The 20,649-nt window shown below is 34.5% G+C and overlaps 1 protein-coding gene across 3 annotated transcripts; it reads left to right on the top strand.

Moving 5' to 3' along the window:
• The first annotated feature begins 843 nt into the window (after positions 1-843).
• Positions 844-10,792, top strand: LOC106776133 (protein arginine N-methyltransferase 1.6). 3 transcript variants are annotated; one of them, XM_014663479.2, is made up of 14 exons: positions 845-1,229; positions 1,325-1,532; positions 2,039-2,164; positions 2,638-2,802; positions 2,883-3,001; positions 3,083-3,162; positions 3,383-3,654; positions 3,810-4,037; positions 8,705-8,778; positions 8,922-9,015; positions 9,234-9,383; positions 9,485-9,559; positions 10,247-10,343; positions 10,512-10,633. In XM_014663479.2, exons 1-14 carry the CDS (start codon positions 1,006-1,008, stop codon positions 10,520-10,522), a joined length of 1,923 nt encoding a protein of 640 aa, XP_014518965.1. In that variant the 5' UTR covers positions 845-1,005; the 3' UTR covers positions 10,523-10,633. The 3 variants fall into 3 exon arrangements, with proteins under 3 accessions (XP_022642391.1, XP_014518965.1, XP_014518964.1); XM_014663478.2 differs by having other exon boundaries at positions 846-1,229; positions 10,519-10,792; XM_022786670.1 differs by lacking the exon at positions 2,039-2,164 and having other exon boundaries at positions 844-1,229; positions 10,519-10,792.
• Positions 10,793-20,649: the final 9,857 nt, after the last annotated feature.

Genomic DNA, 20,649 nt, shown 5'->3' with positions numbered 1-20,649 from the left:
ATAATTAATCAAGATTTTATTTTAATTAATTAACTTTACTTTGCGAGACAAAGAAATAAACATGATTAAGTATAGTAAAATTTGATTAAAATTATACTTTAATTGACTTTATAAGGATAATCTAAAAATTCTCCCTTTTAATTGGGACTATACTTTGATTAGAAATTACAAGATCAAAAAATCATTTGAAATTTTACATTGATTTGAAAATCTACACTAATAATAAATTTAATGATTGTCTTTAGTTAATCGATGAATAATCTATTTTAAAAGAGGAATGAAATCTACCTGTTTTAACATAATTATTTTTAAGTCATTTTATTAATTTGTTGTTTTATTTATTATTATCAAATTCACCTTTATATTTTTGCATATTATTCTTAATTATTAATTTTAGTTAGATTTTTACTTTCATCTTTTATTATTTATATTATGTTTTATTAACTTTTGGTGTAAAATTTTATAAGAATAAAATAATTAAAAATTAATTCCGTATTTATTAAGATACAAGTCAAGTTAATTTAATTTATTAATTACTAATTTGAAAGTAAAATTAATTTAATAGTTAAATAAAATTAATTTAATAACTTATAAAAGGATCTTACATGGACATCTTGACCCTTATGAGATCACACTGTTAAATCATATATTTAATTATACATATTTCATCTAATAAATATAATCACAAATAATAAATAATAAAAAGTAAAAGGAATTATTTTTATTAATTATATTGTAATACTATATTAAAATAAAAATAAAAATTAGATGTTACGTGAGTACAAAATATTTATAATCAAATAATATTTTCTCAGAATTATTTTTACAATGAATGAATGAATCCGTCCTTTAATCTTTTTTTCCGGGAAACTGGCTTTGATGTTCATTTTCCTGCAAAATGGAGTAAATATCATTTTCAATTTCATCAACCATTTCACCTGTGTTTCCTTAAAACCCTAAGTTTCCTCTCCCAAATCCCCACATATCCTTATAAACTAAGAAAACATGTCCTCCCACCGCGCATTCCAGCTTAAACTTAATCCGTTAACAGGTAACTCTGAATGGATCGTCATTGAAGACAATGACGAGAGCTTCGCCCAGAATTTCCACAAGCCTTTCCTTGCCACGACGTCGTATTTGGACATGCTTAATGACTCCACCAGAAACGCGGCATTTCGCCAAGCCATTCAGAAAACCATCAGCAAACCTTGCCATGTCCTCGATATCGGGTACTCTACATTCATAAATAAAAATATAGGCGTGACTTAATTTGATTTTAGTCGCTGCACTTCTTTGTATAACATGATGCCACTATATCGGTCAGTGCTGGAACTGGGTTGCTTTCGATGATGGCTGCACGTGCCATGGGTGACGAAGGGAAGGTCACAGCTTGTGAATCTTACCTTCCCATGGTGAAGCTGATGAAGAAGGTGTTGCGCCTTAATGGCATGGAGGGAAGAGTCAAAATCATCAACAAGCGGTCTGAGGAACTCCAAGTTGGTTTTGATATGCCTTCGCGAGCACATGTTCTTGTAAGTTTCATTTTCAAAATTCTCATCTTGATGAACTTGTGTAAGTGTCCTTCCCCTATCATCACTTGACACATTTTGATTTTTAGATAGCCAAATGAATAATAGGAATGTCTGGATACAAGTTAGAAGTGCTTATGAGAAGTTTTCTGCTTAAAATGTATAAATTTTTTTCTCAGTTCATAAGCTCTCAAAATTCCTTTGAAGGTATGAAAATAGATTTATAATCATTTTGAAAGTTTAACTTTAGCAGCCGAGGTTTCAAAACAAATATATTGATTCACTCTTTTAGAGTCAGTTATGGTAAAGTATGCAATCTAAGTTAGTGACTAAACCAATGCTTGATATTTATGTGTGTCTGCATAAATTATCAACCTTTGATTTTCTTATCAACGACTGATATTAATCATCTCACTTTATTGGAGAAGTGGGATCCTTTGAGCACAAGCTAGTGCCTTTGATGTCATTCCTCCTTCAAAAAAGAAATTGAATCGAGATAATTGTTATAGGTAAGCGAGATACTTGATTCAGAGCTACTGGGTGAGGGGCTTATACCGACCCTACAACATGCATATGACAATTTGTTGGTGGAAAATGCTATGACTGTGCCATATCGAGCAACTATATATGGACAGGTAATCAGGGGACATGACATACTACATTCTTCTGGATCATCATTGAATATGGACATACCCACTGTATGAGTATGGAAACTACCTTTGAGTATGGACATACCACTGTAATGATAAAAGCATATAAAATATCATCTTTAACCTAAATATCATTAAAACTTAACCCTATTTTGTTAGTGACGCACCCCATACCATTTTTTGTTTGAACAAATTTTTTACTATTGACTAAAATTTATTATAAATCATCAATTTTTGTGGGTCTCAGTTGCTATTTAATGAGTCTCATAATATGTATTTTTCAATAAATTTAACCAATGATAGATAATGTTTTAGAAGCAGTAGGTTAGAGAGTATGTTGCTAACACTCTTCTTATCATTATGAAGATCATTTTCATTGTACTCTTTCCTTTCTTTTGAGTTTTGACTTGATTCTAACAGAGATTTATGCCTCCTCTTCCTTTGTAACTTTTCTTCAGCTGGTTGAAAGCACATTCTTGTGGAAGTTGCATGATTTTCATAACAACGAGGCTACTGTATCTGATAGCATTCGGCTTACTCCTCCAGGACTTGATAGTGTGCTAGGTATCAAACGTCAGCAATATGCTATGCATGTCAATCCTTTACAGGAAGAAATAACATTGGTATGTTTAATGGAAATTCTGTTACTCACTTAAACATTATTAATAGTAGTATATTTCATGCTCAAGCTAAGATCCTCTAGCTTTCAGAACCGTTCAAAATTTTTGAATTTGATTTTTGGAAACGGCCAGAGAGTTATGGAGAAACTGAGTTGTGTGTAAAGGCAACAAATGATGGGAGAGTTCATGTTGTGGTCTCTTGGTAATCATGTGTTTTTTAATGCTATTTTAATTGTGTTATTAGACTATTTTATTTCCTTTCACAGTCCTGTGTGTGATTCAGGTGGGTACTTCAACTTGATCAGGAAGGGACTATCTATTATTCCACTGCTCCAAGGTGGATAAGCTCACCGACAATTACAAGTGAGAGTCTGTTATGATTTCGTTTGTTAGTTAGGGTGCATTTACTTCAAAGTTACACACTACATTACTATCATACATGGGTTTGATATGTTTGAAAGTTATATGAAATATGAAATATATTATTATTAATCATCATATCTTGTGAATATTTATAATTTTTATTGTTAATTGTTAATATTTTAGAGTCTTCATTAATGATGTTGCATTGGTTCTACCCTAGGTCCTATTGGTTGGTGTGACCACTGGAAACAGTGTGTTTGGTTCGTTCCAGGCAGTGGTATTTCCATACTCCAAGGGGAAGAAATTCGTTTACTTGCTACTCATACTGAAACTAGTTTCTCATATAATTTTGATACCCTAGTACCAACTACTGAGATTTTGAACCATAGGTGCATGACAGGAGATTTTCAGCTTGTACTACCACCAGAAAGAGCTGCAATTTATGCAGATAAAGAATGGAGGCTTTCAATGTTGAAAGCAGTACAAAGCATGGTAAGTTATTCAAACTTCTTCCCATGCCATATGATTGAGCTTTCACTTGTATACAAAACAAATTATAGACTAAGACTTCTTTTAGCCCGTACATCATAATTCAGGTTAACGTATTCTATTTACTTTACCATAACTGATCATGTTTGCAATTGCAGGGAAAAGATCGCCTGTTATGCTTGGTTGTAGATGATAGTGTCTTTTTACCACTTCTTGTAGCAAAGCTTTCCGAAGCAAGTGTAATGTCATTACTTCCTGGGTTGAGGGAAAGGGGCCTCCAATACCTGCAAGCAGTTGCCCATGCAAATGGTTTGTCACATAGTTGCATTGAAGTTCTTGAAAAAAACGTGCAACAGTTAAACATGGATGATATACATCAGAAAAAGGTTGAATTTTCTTGATTCCACTTGGTTGATTTATTATTTCTTCAATTAGAAACATATATCATTGATACTCCACTTTTGTCTGATGGGTAAATCCTAAATTTGGAATAACTTTGCATTTGGACCGAGAGACTTGGAAGCAGTGAAATGGACATTAATTCAGAAAATATTGTTTTACTTTGCTTCTTATATTTTTTATATGGAACTTTATTACTTAATTTTTGAGCTCGTGAACACTGGCTCATCTTTTCAAATTAGTAGTAAATGCATAGATTTTATGTGATTATTGTATTTAAACAATATTTGGTCCTATTTCCTCCTAGTAATAAACCTGATGTAAATGGACCACTTTCTTTTCTATTTATTTATTTTATGTTATCTAGAATTTTTCTGTCATTTCACGTTATCATATTCCAGCTTAGAGTATGTGTTGAGTTTTGAAAAGAGATATTATCATTGTCATTATGAAACTTAGGATCTTGTAGAATCCTATAGGGGATATTGTAATCGTTATTCTAAGGTGATGGAGTTCCATATATACCCTCTTGTACGGGTTTACAAAATACAATTTGAATCATATTATCTTTTATCTTCAAATACCTAAGTTTTCTTTTTATTTTTTTTCCAGTGTATGACTTATCAGGGTGTTTGTCAATGTTGGGTCAATAAATAGATCTTCAGTGTAAGCATGTAGAACTCTCTTAGTTAATATATGGTAGTGAATATCATTCACTTAAAGAGGATTTGATATTTGAGTATGTTAGGTTCCTGGGTTTGGAAACTAACAAGAACACTCTCAGAAGATAGAAATAGCGATGAAAGAATGGATTTTTCTGTATTATTCACAGTAAAAGAGACTATCTTTACAAAGAATGGGCTAGGAGCATAACCTTCTTGGCTGAGGGCATAACCCCTCTCTACAAGCTAAAAGCAGGACTGGACACAAAGTAAATTCGATGCCCCTTATAGCGTTACAAGAGCTTTATTTATAGCCGCTTGACCCATTCCTCTCTACAACAGAAACCCTCTACACCCATGACCGTTCTGTCTAAACCCAAACTATCTTATCATCTTGGGTCCTAACATTACACCCCCCCTTCCAAACAACCTTGTCCTCAAGGTTGGAAATGAAAGGCTTGATCTCATGGCTCCTCTTCATCATCGTGTACTCATATGAATGGAACCCTCTGGTAACTGCCCTTCAATTCAGGTCTGGAGGTTTGGGTGGTGGCAATTCCTCTTCCAATGACTTCCATTCTTCTTGGATTTTATTAGCTTCCAGCATTCTGGTCACCTCTTTTCCAGAATTATAATCCCTAGAGAAATGGTCTTCGATGTCTTTCAAAGCATCAAAAAGTTCTCTCTCCTCTGCAGGTGCCTCACGAACGACAAGGCCCTTCTTTTGTTCGTTGGTCCACCTCTTCACAAAATCCATCCTTCTCTCTCGGCCATTGATTCTTCCATCCACCTTTCCCTCCTTAGCCTTCATTCTAATTGTAAGCCCGTTCGGCCAATTACTGCGAGATTTTTTGGACTGTAAGACCGTTCAGCCTTTGAATGTAACTGTAAGGCCGTTCGGCCAATGACTAGGAGACTTTTTTAAGTGTAAGACCGTTCGACCTTTGACTATAAATGTAAGACCATTCGGTTCCTCCTGTCCTTTCACGTTCAGAGTTGGCGGTTCTCTCCCATTCGCTTCCTTCATTCCTCTTGGGTCCGTAGCTTGTAGTGCTAGCCTGTTCGGTTCCGACCGTCTTGTCACATTCAACTTCGTCAGTCCTCTCCCATTGGGTCCAGCAGTCTTCTCCTGTTCGGTTCTGACCGACCGCTCGGTCACTCTCGATTGGCCTGGGTTATAGCGATCGGCCTTGGACCGTGTCACCTCATCGCCCGTTCGTCCCCAAGACAACTTGTCTTCTATGGCCTCGAACTACTTGGCCACTCCTGATCGGTATAACACTTGTCCTCAGACCGCTCGACAACTCTCCGGAACTCCTCAACATCCCTTGCAATCTGCATCGCCACTATCCATTCCTGCGGTCCATGCTGTCGAACTTGATTCCAGATGTCCTCTTTCAATCCTGCAAGAAAATATCCTAAAAGTTGCTCGTCTGGTACCTTCTTCGTTTGACCCGCCAATATCTTGAAGTATTGTACTTACTCGTCCATTGTCCTTGTCTGTCTCAATGCCGTCAACTGCTCAACAATGGTTCCAAACCTTATCACCAGGGCTTGCTTCAAACCATCCCAAGAACGATTCTTGGCTTTCTCCTTCCAAGCTCTAAACCAGTAACCCACGTTGCCCTCCATGTTTATGTATGCGAGTCGCACTTCCTCCTCCTCTACTACTTGAAGCTCGAAAAATATCTCTGCGTGATTGATCTAGTTCAGCGGATCGATCCCCTCGAAGACGGGTAGCTCCACCTGTTTCCGCCACTGTTTCTGCCCCTCTAGTCAATTCTCGACCCCTCTTCCTCTGTCTTCCTCCCCTCCCCGCAGCTGATTCTCATTAATGGAGCTTTCGTTGGATTGCTCGTCATGGTGGTTCGTCTGCGTCTCGAGTACCCTCCTTATCTGCTGCAAGTCCTGCCATATTGCAGTGGACTCCACCTTCATCCCTCCTATCATAATCTCCAGTGCTTCCAATCTCCACTCCGTGCTCTTGCCCATGGTTCGCTTTCGTGCTCAATTTGGGATTCGATAGTTTCTTGATAATCCGACGGTTCTTGAAACGACAGCTTCTTGAACCGAGACCCCCGCACGGCAGCTAGTTCGAATCCGGCAGTTTCTTGACTACTTGATTCCAGCAGCTTCTGGAAACGGCAGCGTCTCAAAACGGTAGCTTCTGGAAAACAGCATATGCTTGATCCTTCACCCCCACTTCGATCCGGCAGGTCGGACCAATTTGTTAGGTTCCTGGGTTTGGAACCTAACAAGAACACTCTCAGAAGATAGAAATAGTGATGAAAGAAGGGATTTTTCTGTATAATTCACAGAGACTATCTTTACAAAGAATGGGCTGGGAGCATAACCTCCCTGGCTGAGGGCATAACCCCTCGCTAAAAGCTAAAAGCAAGATTGTACACAAAGTAAATTCGATGCCCCTTACAGCGTTACAAGAGCTCTATTTATAGCCACTCTGACCCATTCCTCTCTACAACAGAAACCCTCTACACCCATGACCGTTTGGTCCTAAACGCAAACTATCTTATCATCTTGGGTCCTAACAGAGTACGAGGAATTTATAAAGAGGGATCTCATGATGAACATTTGGTCTTTAACTAAGTCCAATGGTATTGTATGATTTATGTAATCAACCTTATTTAGTGGGATTAGACTCATGGTAGTCAAAATTGCGCTTCAACCCTTAACATTATACGAGTCTACGATCTTCTTCCCCTTCCTCAATCAAGGGTTTGTTGGAAGTTATGATTTTGTTGGATCGGCTTGGATAGTTGTTAAAAATTGCAACCTGTGTGGAAACAGTGAGTCTTGCAATATAATCTCCCAATGGCGAGTGAGAACCTGCCAGACATTGTGGTGGCACTCATCGTGGAGATGCCACTGGCGGCAAGTTGCCACAATGAGTGTCATGGCAGCAGCTCTCCCAATGTAATCCCTCCAGCAACGAGCGAGAAGAAGCCGACAGACATTGCTACAGTACTGCCTCTCTCGGCAGTGACTTGAGGCAGCATTTCTAGTGGTGTTGACGTACTGGCGGTGGTTCAGCCTCAACATTAGCTTCTCGTGTGCGTGTTCGTGAGTCGTGACAGATAGCTCTAGGGTGTTTTGGTGGATTTTAATTAGACCCGTTTTAAACCCTAAAACTTTAGTTTAAAACATTTTTAAGCCCAATTAGTAAATGACTTCCTCTAAAACTAATACTGCACCCAAAAAAAAAAGTGACTCTGGAAGCTGTCCCCAAAGAATAAAGAAGTGACTCTTCTTGGAAACTTCTGCTGCACTGAAAAAGTAAAAAAAAACAGTGACTCCCTCTCTTCCGCTAGTGAGGAAAACTACCACTGCACACTGAAAAATTAAAAAACAGTGGCTCCCTCTCTCCTGTAAGTGAGGAAAATTGCCACTGCACACTGAAAACTGCCGCTGCTGCTCTTCATTAAAATGTGTCCCGACTGCCACTCTTCCTTCTCTAAACCACACAAATTCCCACTCTTCCTTCAGCTATCTAATTGAACTTCCAAACTCCATTCACTCTCATTCCAATTCAATCTATCTTTTTTTTTTTTTGAATGACATATAATGATTTTTTGTGTGAATATCAATTTCAGAAAATTTGTACATTCATACTATCCATGTTACGATATTCCTATTTATGATATATGTTTTCCTTTCCGATCTTAAGTAAGATCTCGATTTTGACTATGCAAGGCTTGTTGTTGTAGAGAGTACGTAATATTTGAGTTGGTTGAACACTTCGTCCAAGAGGATTACTACAGGTTTTTCAAGGAAGCACCCTGCCAAGGATACTATTCAGTTATCCTACATCAAAACCTTTATTTTTTTTTTTATATATTTTGGTACATATTCATTTCATTTTAAGTAGTTTGTCTTAACGTATGTTGCATTCTGTAGAAAACAATATCTATGCTGTACATCTGACGTCAATTCCTTTTCCCTGAATGTTTAAGCCATTTCTCCCTTTTGTGTAGGTTGATCTGTTAATAGCTGAACCTTTCTATGTAGGATACGATGGTATGCTGCCATGGCAGAACCTACGATTTTGGTATATTTTTTATTAACTTTTCTTGCAGTAATCAATTTTTTTTTATTTTGATAATAGTTGTGCTTTAACAAATATAAATGATCAATGACAATATGATTTTAATTTGGCACTTAGCATTCTGAAGTTACTTTTTCTGCTTTTAGGAGGGATCGTACTACACTTAATGATATACTCTCAGAAGATGCTCTGACAATTCCTAGTAAAGGAATATTAAGAGCATGCGCTATGTCTCTTCCTGTAAGTTATTGGGCACTAATCAAAGCTCAAATTTGTAGATTAGGAATTTTTCTTTTATTTATGCATTGTGTTGGAAGTCTCACATCAAATTAGAGATAAGACCAATTTATAATATATAAGTAAAGTACATTTAACACATTGGATTAAGGGAACATAGCTATTCTTTTTTTAGTTGGTAGTGGAGCCCTATACATGGATTAATGGGACACAATTTTCAGGATCTTTGGAAAAGTCGTTGTTGCCTGAGTAGTATTGAAGGTTTTGACCATTCAGTGGTAAATGCTACATTGGGGGCCTGCGGTCATCCACCGGAACTAGAAGAGGGTCCCTGTCTCCCTTTTTTCGTCTGGCAGTGTGGAGAATTTGATGTAATTCATGTTTCGAGCTGGTTCCCTCAGTGAAGTAAATTCCACTTATCAAATAACAATAGTGTACTAGTATCAATTTGTTATTTTGCATAATGTTTCAGGTGCTTAGTGAGACATTTGACGTGATGGAGTTTGATTTTTCAAAACAAATATGCGAATGTCAAGGAAAATCCCAGGTATTATGACATATTATCATGTAAGGGTTGGACGCATTGGCATCATCAGCAGGTTTGGTACTTGGCGTTGTCAGGGACTATGATGTCTAGTTATCAGATTTCAAAACAGTTTCCTTTCAACGAAGGATTGCACAATAGTTAGTCTGATAGGAAGTTGAAGGTATATGTAAGGAAGAGGAGAGGTTAGATAACTGTTATTAAACAGTTAGAGGGAGTTAGTTGGTTAGTGGCCGAACTGTGTTAACAGTTAGGATGGGCGGGAATGTTAGTTTGTATAAATAGGAGAGCTGGGTTTTGGAGAGGGACTTTTGGCAGTTCTTATGTTCTGAACAGACAATTGAGTCTTGTTGGAGGGTGATTAGGCTCCCTTGTTGTCCCATTCTTGTATTCTTTCCTGTTGAGCAATAAACCAGAGGTTATTCATCATTTCTCTATACTCTGTTAGCGTGTGAAGTGAGTGAAGGATAAGGTTTCTTTATCAGAGACCTATCATAGTCCCTGGTGTAGCTTACTAACTGAGTAATTATTATTAGCTCGAGAGAAGCATGCTCATTATTTACCAGTTATTAATTGGAGATTGCATAGGCGATTAATTGACTAATTATATCGTCTATATATCTTACAGAATAGTAATTAGCAAATACAAATCATTTTTACACAATGAATATTGAAAATTTTCTGTTGCAGGTTAAGTTCACCAAGAGGGGGGTATGTCATGGATTTGTATTATGGATTGACTGGGTCATGGATTTACAAAATTCTATTGTGATTTCAACTGGTCCAGGTCACTCTCACTTGCCTTTCTAATATTAACTAAACCTATGAAGCTCCTCTCTTTTATAACATTGCAGAATTATAATTTATATATGAAAGACTAAATCAAGACCTGAGACTAAACTCATTCTTGTAAAGGATCTAAAACTGAGCTATAGCTTATTGTTCCCATGTTAAGATTGCAGATAAGAAGTACTGGAAGCAGGGAGTTAAGCTTCTTGGAACACCTAGAACAGTAGACCCTCAAAGCTTGACAGGTGTCCAACCTTGTTCTGCAGTTGTCGAAGCTTGTTTTAGCCCTTTAAAGGGGGAACTCAAAATTATACTTGATTTTTTATGAAACCTTTGCAATAAATGGCACAGAAAATGTGTGTAGGGAACCGTGACATTTACGTTTTAGACGAACAAGTAGCATATTGCATATTGTTTTATCTTTGAGTTAGAATGTTTCCATGCTTATGTTTTTAATGTAGTTCCATGCTCGGATATAAATCAGTTATTATTTATGGTATCAATTGTATGATTGTCAAAAAGTGATTGTTACATCTGATATATTATTTAATTACAACAATTTAATATGACTTAATACAGTAACAAATAACAAATATTATTTAAAAGACTAAAATATAAGACTGTAAAATGGCTGTCTATAATAGGAGACATATTTCCTTTCAACTTCAATATCTTATTTAATTATCATTCATTATGTTTTTATTCTGATACTGAGTATATGAATGTCATTACATGTGTTGAGTATCATTAACATGTGAACTTTGGTTTTATTCAATTTTTTATATAGTAAATACATGGACTTAGATTCAATGAGGGAAGGATTGTGGTCTTAAAGAATTTGGTTGAGATGTTTCTTTTCTACTAAGAATATTTGACAATCATCATGGAAGTTGGTAAAAGTTTTCTTGGTCATAGTAATAACAAATGTTGGAATCAGGATGACTCAGTTTCAACATTAAGAGGGGGTGAATTGGTGAGGTTTAAAAATCAAAGTTTTTTCAAAATCTTTTTTACAAAGTATAAACCTTTACAAAGTTTTTTGAATCGCATAGAATGAAAATTTTAAGTGTAACGGAAATGTAAAGTTGACTACGTAAACAATTAAGTTGACTTAATGTAAAAGTGTAAGGATAGAGAGATCAAATGCAAATTTTTATACTGGTTTGGTCTTAATGCCTACATCTAGTGTTCTTTCACAACTAGGAAGCAAATACATTATAATGGTCAAGGTTTTTACATCAAGGCTTTTATAGAAACCTTCACATCAAAAATATAAAACACCTTTCTAACCCTCTAACCAAAATATAGGCAGCAACATAAAGATCTGCAGCAAGATATTCCCTCTTCTGCAATCTTCAACCCATTTTGAACAATCCTCAAAGTGTACAGAACTCCACGAGTTCACCCCATGTAATCCCAGCAGGACAACAACAACAACAATCTTTCCAAAGATTGATAGAAATCTTGATCAACAGATGAACACCACAATGTATAGAGTGTAATCAACCAGAAAGCACAAAATTCTTCTCTTTCAAAATCTCCTCAAAGAAACATCATCACGGTCTTCTGACGAGTTCTTGGAGCACTTAATCACAGGATCTCAATCTGAAAACAACAAATGAAAATGTCAGTTCAACCAAAGTTGCTCTTCTTCTATAATCAGCAAAGTCACGTCTATTTATAGTTTTCTATAAATCAGATGCTCCTGTAGTCGACTGTGCTACTAATAAAGTTGATTGTCATCAGACAGTTATAACAGATAAGCAAATAAGCAATAGCCTTAACAACCAAGTTGATTTTGCATTTAATACAGTTGACTATCATTTAATGCTTTAACAAACATTTGAAATATAGTTGTTATTGTACACAAGCATTGATAGAATTTCAAATCAAATAACTAATTAAGTCGGATCCACTACGCATGTAGTCGACTTAGACACTTCAGCTCAATTTGAAAATCTTTTCAATGCAAAATCGCACACAACACTGCTTTTGAAAATCTATGCAAAGTCACGAGTTTAATCGACTCTCTTCATAATGAAGTCGACTTAAAACTTGCATATTTGCCACACATTATGAGTTCATCAAAGTGCATGTGGTTTTTCTTTTCATAAACATATGTAATGCAAAGACAAAGATATGTATCAAGTATAAGATCTGTGAATATGCATACATATATAAGAAACAACACAAACATGTTCATTTAGATTTTATCCACAATAAAGAATAGAACATGTAACACATAACAAAACATCTGTTATTAATAATGTGTTGTCATCATAAAAAACCAGAGCAACTAGAGCACTGTGAGATTAAGGTTAGCTAAATCAGTGCTTCCCTTATCAACAATCTCAACAACAAAGAAGTTTAATTTTATTGATAGTTTATTGTGTTGTTAATATATACGGTTAGAAAATGCACTCTTGTACCTCATATTCTACATCCACCTTCTAATGTTTTTAAAAGGGTAATGATACTTTGACACCTAGAATTTGACAAATTTTTTACACTGTCACGTGTCAAATTTTGGGTGGTCCACATGTTTAATGAAAAAAAGGTTGAATGACATGGATTATGAATTGGGAGGGGGTCTGAAGAGTGCCTTTCATTTTCAGATTTGAAAATTGCATTGAGAATTTGGTTTCGAAAACCCTAGAGAGAGAAGCACCCATGCCACTAAGAACCGCTTGACGGAGTTTCCACCGTCAGTTGCCAAAAGTGTGTCATTCAATGGTTACCGGAAGACATTCCACTGTTGTGTTGTTGATTAGAACGTGCTCAGCCCCAAAATATTAGTCCCGTGAAGTAATCCCTTTCGCTCGCGTGTCTTCCCACCCTTTATCGGAAGCGTGCCGCCGTTTATCGATCAACGGAGCAGATTTTGACGTTGTTCCACCGTTTATTGGATATAGAAGTGATGTTCAGCCATTGATGATCACAAGTATATGGATATACATGACTAAGGAAGAATTCTTGTTAAAACTCAATGTGTAGAAATAGACCTGGGAACAAAGGCCAAATAAGTGCGGAGTTCAGGCAAACTTTCTGCACACGGGTGTCAACTATGAAAATGATCTTGTTTTTTAATTGAACAAACTTTTTTTAATACTTATTGGATATAGAAGTGATGTTCAGTCTTTGATGATCACAAGTATATGGATGTACATGGCTAGAGAAGAATTCTTGTTAAAACTTAATGTGCAGAAACAAACCTGGGAGCAAAGGCCAAATAAGTGGGGAGTTTAGGCAAACTTTCTGCACATGGGGGTTAACTATGAAAATGGCCATGCTTTTTAATTGAAAAAACTTTTTTTAACACTTATTGGACTTATTGGATATAGAAGTGATGTTCAATCATTGATGATCACAAGTATATGGATGTACATGGCCAAGGAAGAATTCTTGTTAAAACTCAATGTGTAGAAACAGACCTCAGAGTAAAGGCCAAATATGTGGGGAGTTTAGACAAACTTTCTGCACACGGGAGTCAATTGTGAAAGTGGCCTTGTTTTTTTAAGATCCAATAAGTCTTAAAAAAAGTTGGTTAAATTAAAAAACAAGGTCATTTTCACAGTTGAACCCCGTGTGCAGAAAGTTTTCCTAAACTCCCAACTTATTTGGACTTTGTTACCAGGTTTGTTTTTGCACATTTAGTTTTAACAAGAATTTTTCCTTCGCCATATACATTCATATACTTGTGATCATCAACGATTGAACATCGCTTTTATATCCAATAAATGGTGGAACAATAGTGGAACAATGTCGGAATTTGCTCCGTTGATCAATAAACGGCGGCATGCTTCTGATAAAGGGTGGGAAGACATGCGAGCGAAAGGGATTACTTCACGGGACTAATTTTTCGAGGGCTGAGCACGTTCCAATTGGCGGCACAGCGGCAGAATGCCCTCCGGTAACTGTTGAACAATGCACTTTTTGCAACTGACAGTGGAAACTCCGTCGAGCGGTTCTCGATGGCGTGGGTGCTTCTCTCTCTAGGGTTTTCGAAACCAAAATCTCAATGCTATTTTCAAATCTCAAAATGGAACGCACTCTTCAGGCTCCCTCCTAATTCTTAATCCACGTCATTCAACCGTTTTTTTTATTAAACACGTGGACCACCCAAAATTTGACACATGGTGGCGTAAAAAATTTATCAAATTCTGGATGTCAAAGTATCATTTCCCTTTAAAAATAACAAGTTACTTTGCGAGTTTTCTTTCGGTTTAATCTTCTGATTCTTCCTTTTTGCTAATTGGTAAAGGCTACGTACACTAATAATGATGTGAGTTTATATCCCTTAATGTAATATAGTTAATCAAACAAAAGTGAAGAATTTGAGTGTTCGTGAACTTGTGAAGACAGATTTGTGACAATTTTCGCTCTTTGATCTCCCTTATTCGTGATATGAAGGTGGAAAGATAGCTTAACACTGATTATGTTATCCTTTTATCCTAACTTCGACAGCTTCACACTAGTTTTGTTTGCGTCTTCCATTCTTCTTTGTTGTCTTCAATTTTCATTATCGTGCTTTTACTTTACTTTCTCTAATTGTCACTGATATGGTTATGGTTATGTAACAAAAAATCAAACAAACAATAGATGATAATTTTTTGGGTGTTTCGCCCTTCACCTCCAATTCCTTCGTCCTACACTTCTAAATTTTTCCAAAATGTCTAACTTACTAAGTAAATAAAATAGTTTGAATATTTTAAAAAACTAAAGTGGTCAAAAATTCCTTTTGTAGCAGTGCATGCACACATATATCTTCTCTCTCGCATCTCATTTCCTCTCTCGCATCTCATTATTAACTTCCCTCTCATTTTCCCCTTGCTCTCTCCATTTTCACATAACACTCCATCCTCGCACAACACACTGCTTTCCTCTTCCTCACTCCATTCTCGCAGACCACTTCGCACACAGACAGTCGTCCAATCGTCCAGGCATTGTCGCGTTTCCCTCTCCCTCTTGCTTTCGTCTTCATCTCTCCGTTCTCGGAGCACACACAAGCACACAGTTAGCCCCTTGCGCGAAGGTGGGTTTTTAATATCTCATTGTGTGTTTGGATCTAGCTTTGGTGCTTTCAGACTTTAATTGCATTTTGCTGGCATACAAAAACAGGAACATCGTGTTCGATTGAAGTTGGTTTTCTCCCCTACAGCCACCCACCTAGTTCTCCCTACAACCACCCAGTTCGAGTCGTCAAAGTTGGCTGTGTTATTCTTTTTTATAGCATTTGATAACATTAGTGTGTTCTACAATTTGATAGCATGATGAAAGATGGTAGAAGAGTGGATTTATAGAACTGTTGTGGTGTGTTCTAAAATTACCTTTAAAAGTTGTTTTTGTTAGTGTTTTAATGTAAATAATAATTTTCGTTCTTTTTAGAAAAATAAAAATACAATTTTGTCTAGATAATCTCTTTATTGTTTTTTTATTCTTTAACCCCTCTCTAATTTTTTAATTCTTTGCAGGACATGTTAAAAGGGAAATTGATTTGGTTAGCACCCAGTTGCAAATGGCAAAACGAACAACATCACTAAGTCTATGCCTAAGGAAAGTAGTTCTTCTTGGACCTAGCCACACCACCTTCAAAGAAGATTTTAAGCTAGCTGCTGGGTGTGAACCATGGAGGAAGTCTCGAATGCTATAACCCGAACAAGCATCATAACACGAGCTGGGTTCGACAGAGAAGAGGAATTGGGCTCAAATGATTGGAGTTGAGCATATTCATTGGGTCTTGAAGTTGTAGATTCATAGGGAATAATTAGGTTAAGGTTCGAGTTTTCTTTCTAAGGTTTTATGATTCAATAAAAAAAAAGGTTGTAGTGTATGGATACCTGATAGACAAGCAATTAATAATTCGGTAACTGATTAGTTAAGATAATAATAACGACCACTAATGGATAGTTAATGAAATAATGAAAGTCATTTATTCGTAATGAGTTAGAATTAAGGATAAGTTCATTTTAATATATATATATATATATATATATATATATATATATATATATATATGTTTTATCATAAGGTCAGGTAATTCTATTAAATGTAATCACGTAAAGTTATTTAAGCGTCGGAGTACCTTTCACAGGTATCTCCCACACGATTGGACAAGGAGGAGAGGGAACAAACAACACAATTTAGATAATGGAGGATCATTAAGAAGTCCATCCAGTTTTCAGAACAACTTTAACTACTCTGAGTAAAGGATCTCAATCCTTACCTGAAATAAGGGGTATTGTAGATAGAAAAAAAGAGACGAGGAGCAACACTTTTCTTTACCTTTTCTTCTTTGAATTCTTCTTCATTCTTAAAGTAGAATCGAGAGTCAAGAGAACACAATGTATAAACTTTCGTTTTGTTCGTTCTCGTTTCTTCTCCCTATGTTCTTGAAGAAGTTTAATATTAGGGTAGATTCTACTTAGCCAGTGAGCACAAAGTTGTCACCGAGAAGGGTTGATTTTGTCGGGTACAAGAAGATTTCTCGAATTTCCTTTGAGAGCATGAAGTGGCTGGGAATGTTACTTGAGTAAAGTTTCTTATACCAATTTCATTTCTTCAAACTTGTTCAATGTACATTTTTTTTCCTTTTCTAAAATAAAATTTTGATTTTTCATTTACAGATTATGTCCTTAAATTCATATATCTTTTATCTTTATGCACTCTGTCTTTGGTTTCTTGTGAGATTTACTTTCTTGTTCATTCAGCTTTTCCAATTGGTGTTAATTCTGTTTTTCTTGCCATATTATAATCAAATCTACTTTGTTTTGTTTGATTTCTACATTTCACCTTAGTGTTACAACGTTTATTGAATGAATTTCATTACGTTCTCAACATTTCAATGTTTCTTTACTTTGTTTTTAATAGCTTGTGTATCATGTTTGTTGTCTCCAAATTAATTTTCTTGTTTTTGGGATGAATTGAATGATCAAGTTGTGCATATTAGTGATTCTATTATGGGAATCTAAGGACCCGAAAGCAGGACTTATTCTCACATAGGTCTTTTTTAGCATAATATCATTCAATTCACCACTTGGGAGTGAATTTTGATTCAGATATTTCTTTTCAACATGCATTCCACTAGGTCTTTATTTTCACTACTTTCAATGTCTTTAGGGATTTTAACTTCTTTGGTTTTAATCCTTTATTTGCCCTACATTGCTATGTTAACAACTTTTACAATTTCCTTTAGAAACCCACACTATAATTCATTGTCTAGATGTTAGATTTTCTAATTATGTTGGTATAGATTAGGCATTTGAGTATGCTTGGTGTAAGGTTAGTTTCTGCATAATTGAGTTCAAGAATCAAAGTTCAGTATGTTTCAACATTTTACTCAATTGGGTGTTTTGTTTTGGTTCTGTTCATTGTTTGCTCCAGGTAGATATTTCTAGGATCACTCTATTAGTTCTGCAGTTTTCATTGACTATACATTTGCATTGCATGTGAAATTTTAAATTCTTGCATTGTATCCATTCTGACTCTTAGTTTCACGCATAACCCTGAGTACCATTTAAGGATTTTTATTTATTATCATTTGTTGCATCAAGTAGAAATTAGTAGGTTCATTTTACAGTGCACATAACATAGTTGCATTCATAGCCGCTTTTAAGTTGCATTTCATGAACACATGCATAACATCCAAAAGTAGTATTGGATTTTTACTTCCAACATCATTTGCGTTTATTCAATTTGAATTATAGCATAACATAGTTGCACCAATAAAACACAAAGCATTAACATTAAAGAAAAGAGAGAAAATTATGATGTTTGTATATTTTCCCCCATTGAATTTAACACGCACCATTTTCACATATATCATCGGTTATCCATATATCATTGATTATCCATTTAACACCTCATTTGTATATTTCCAAGATAGATTCATCATCGGTTATCCATATATCATTGTTCAATTGGTTATTGTTTGGTTTTTAAATGAATTAGACTACATTCTTAATTAACTTGACGACGATCATACAATTAACCAAAGTAAATTCTCAATCAAATGCAAGACTTTTCTAGATTATTCACAATGAATTCAACCAAAGTTCATTCTCAATCAAATCTTATTGTGTTTAATCATGTTTATTCTTAAATCTCCTATCCAAATTAAAAGATAATTAATCAAATTAAATTTTTAATTAATTATAGTTGAAATTCTTACCACCAACCAAAGTACACTCTCAATTAGTAGCAAAAACCTGTGTAATCATATGAAAGTTCCTAAATTCAATCAAAGTAAATTCTCAATCAAACCTAGAGACCCTTGAACTTATATGATTAATATAAGTGTAGATTCAAATATCTTATGATGCAAAAATCATTACTTTTTATATGATTGAGAAATGAAAAACATAGAAGAAGAATAACTCAAATCATTAATAAAAAAGGATAAATACGTTAATTCAACTTAACCTTAAAATCCATAATGATATTAAAGTGGAATAGTCGTAGAAGCTTAGCTCTCTATGAATGGAGTGGAATGAGTGGTAAAATAAAAATTAGAGGAGTGATGAATAATTACTTCTAGTGGAGGAGCCTAAGAATGAATGAGTTATTATTTTTGTCTCCTCTGGATCTCTTTATATAGGCTTGATTTGATTTGGACTCATTGATAAGATCTTTTATCTTATATTTTATACCTTTCAAATATTCAACAGATTTAATCAGTTTTTAAAAATATTCTATAGATATTTTCGGTTGATATTTTCAAATTAAAATCATTATCTTTAAATATCAACTGAATTGTCTCTAAAGTTCCATTTATGTCCTTCTTAATTTTCCAAAATTGTAGAGAAACCCTTGAAATTTTCTCTAATTGCATTTCAAATGAATAAAATTTTAACTTCAACTGCACAAATGAATATTAGAATGTCGAACATAATTTATACAACTAAAACTCACATTTTAAACATCTTTAATTTTCAAACCTGATAAATCCAACTGTCACAAATTCACTTTAAATCAACCATTTAAGTACAAAAATATCATCAAAACTTTGAAATTTTAAAATATAAATGTAAAGATAAATATACACTCATCATTAATAATTAAATAATATTACTTATATTAATTCATAGGAGTTTGTTAATGGTTGAACAGTGACACTTGTAATAATGATTACATTATATAAGATAATCAATTAAAATTATTTTTTATAATATAATAATAATAATAATAAAATAATAAATATTAATAATAAAATTAGATGCTATTTTACAAATTTTTAAAATTGATCACACCTGTAAAACCATTAAAGAACTTTCTAGTAATTTTTTTTTTTCATTCTCGTTGTCTTAATCCAAATAGTCACATTTTATAGTGTCTTTTCCTTCACTTCATTTTTCCTCCTTAATCCAACACACCTTAGTTACATTATAAATGATTATGTTAAGATATACTTTTAAGGCTTTTTCTAAGCTTGTGTTTATCAGTTTTTAAGGCTTTTCCTCCTAAATATTTAACATTATATTCATCAATTTTTTTAATTGATATTTGCAAAACTTTTCTCAATTGGCATTAACTGATATTGTTTTCACTTGAGACAAAATACAATTATTGAAACTAATATCGATCAAGGTTATTTTTACGATGTTGATATTTGAAAGTCTTTTCACTAGTGGAAAATTTGTTTTTTATGACGGGTAAAAAGGACCTATTATGACGGATAACTTGGCATCATAGTTGTAGGCATCATAATAGGTCCTGCGCATTTTATGACAGACACAAAAGTCCATCATAATAGGTCCAGTGTATTATGACAGTCTTTCTGTCACCTATCATAATAGGTCCAGTGTATTATGACAAACTTTTTGTCACCTATCATAATAGGTTCAGTGTATTATAACAGATTTTCACTTATGAGTCATAATATAACGAATTTACCATCATAATATGTAGCATTTTATGACTATGATTCTTTCACCTATCATAATATGTAGAACATATTATGACAAGTAATTGTCCACCTATCATAATATGTACTTTTCAGACATAATCTTTTATTACATACATTGTTCACCTATCATAAAAACTTGTTTCACACAAAAAATTCATTATTACATTTGAAATATTCATTCAATTTTCAATTGATTTCCTGTATTATAATCTCATCAATCAATTTATAATCAATATAATATGAAATGAACATATTCAATTAAACTAACATAATGAAATCAATTTTAAACATTAAATTGTGTAATAATATTTAATACATAATTTGTAAATCAAACCATATATCAAATCCAAATATAACATCAATCTACACTACATTGTAGTCAAGTTTCTACAATTTACTAACA

This window comes from Vigna radiata, chromosome 10 (genome assembly GCF_000741045.1).
Source record: "Vigna radiata var. radiata cultivar VC1973A chromosome 10, Vradiata_ver6, whole genome shotgun sequence".
In the NCBI taxonomy this organism is placed as follows: Eukaryota; Viridiplantae; Streptophyta; class Magnoliopsida; order Fabales; family Fabaceae; genus Vigna; species Vigna radiata.
This window is presented reverse-complemented; position numbering and strand designations above follow the sequence as displayed.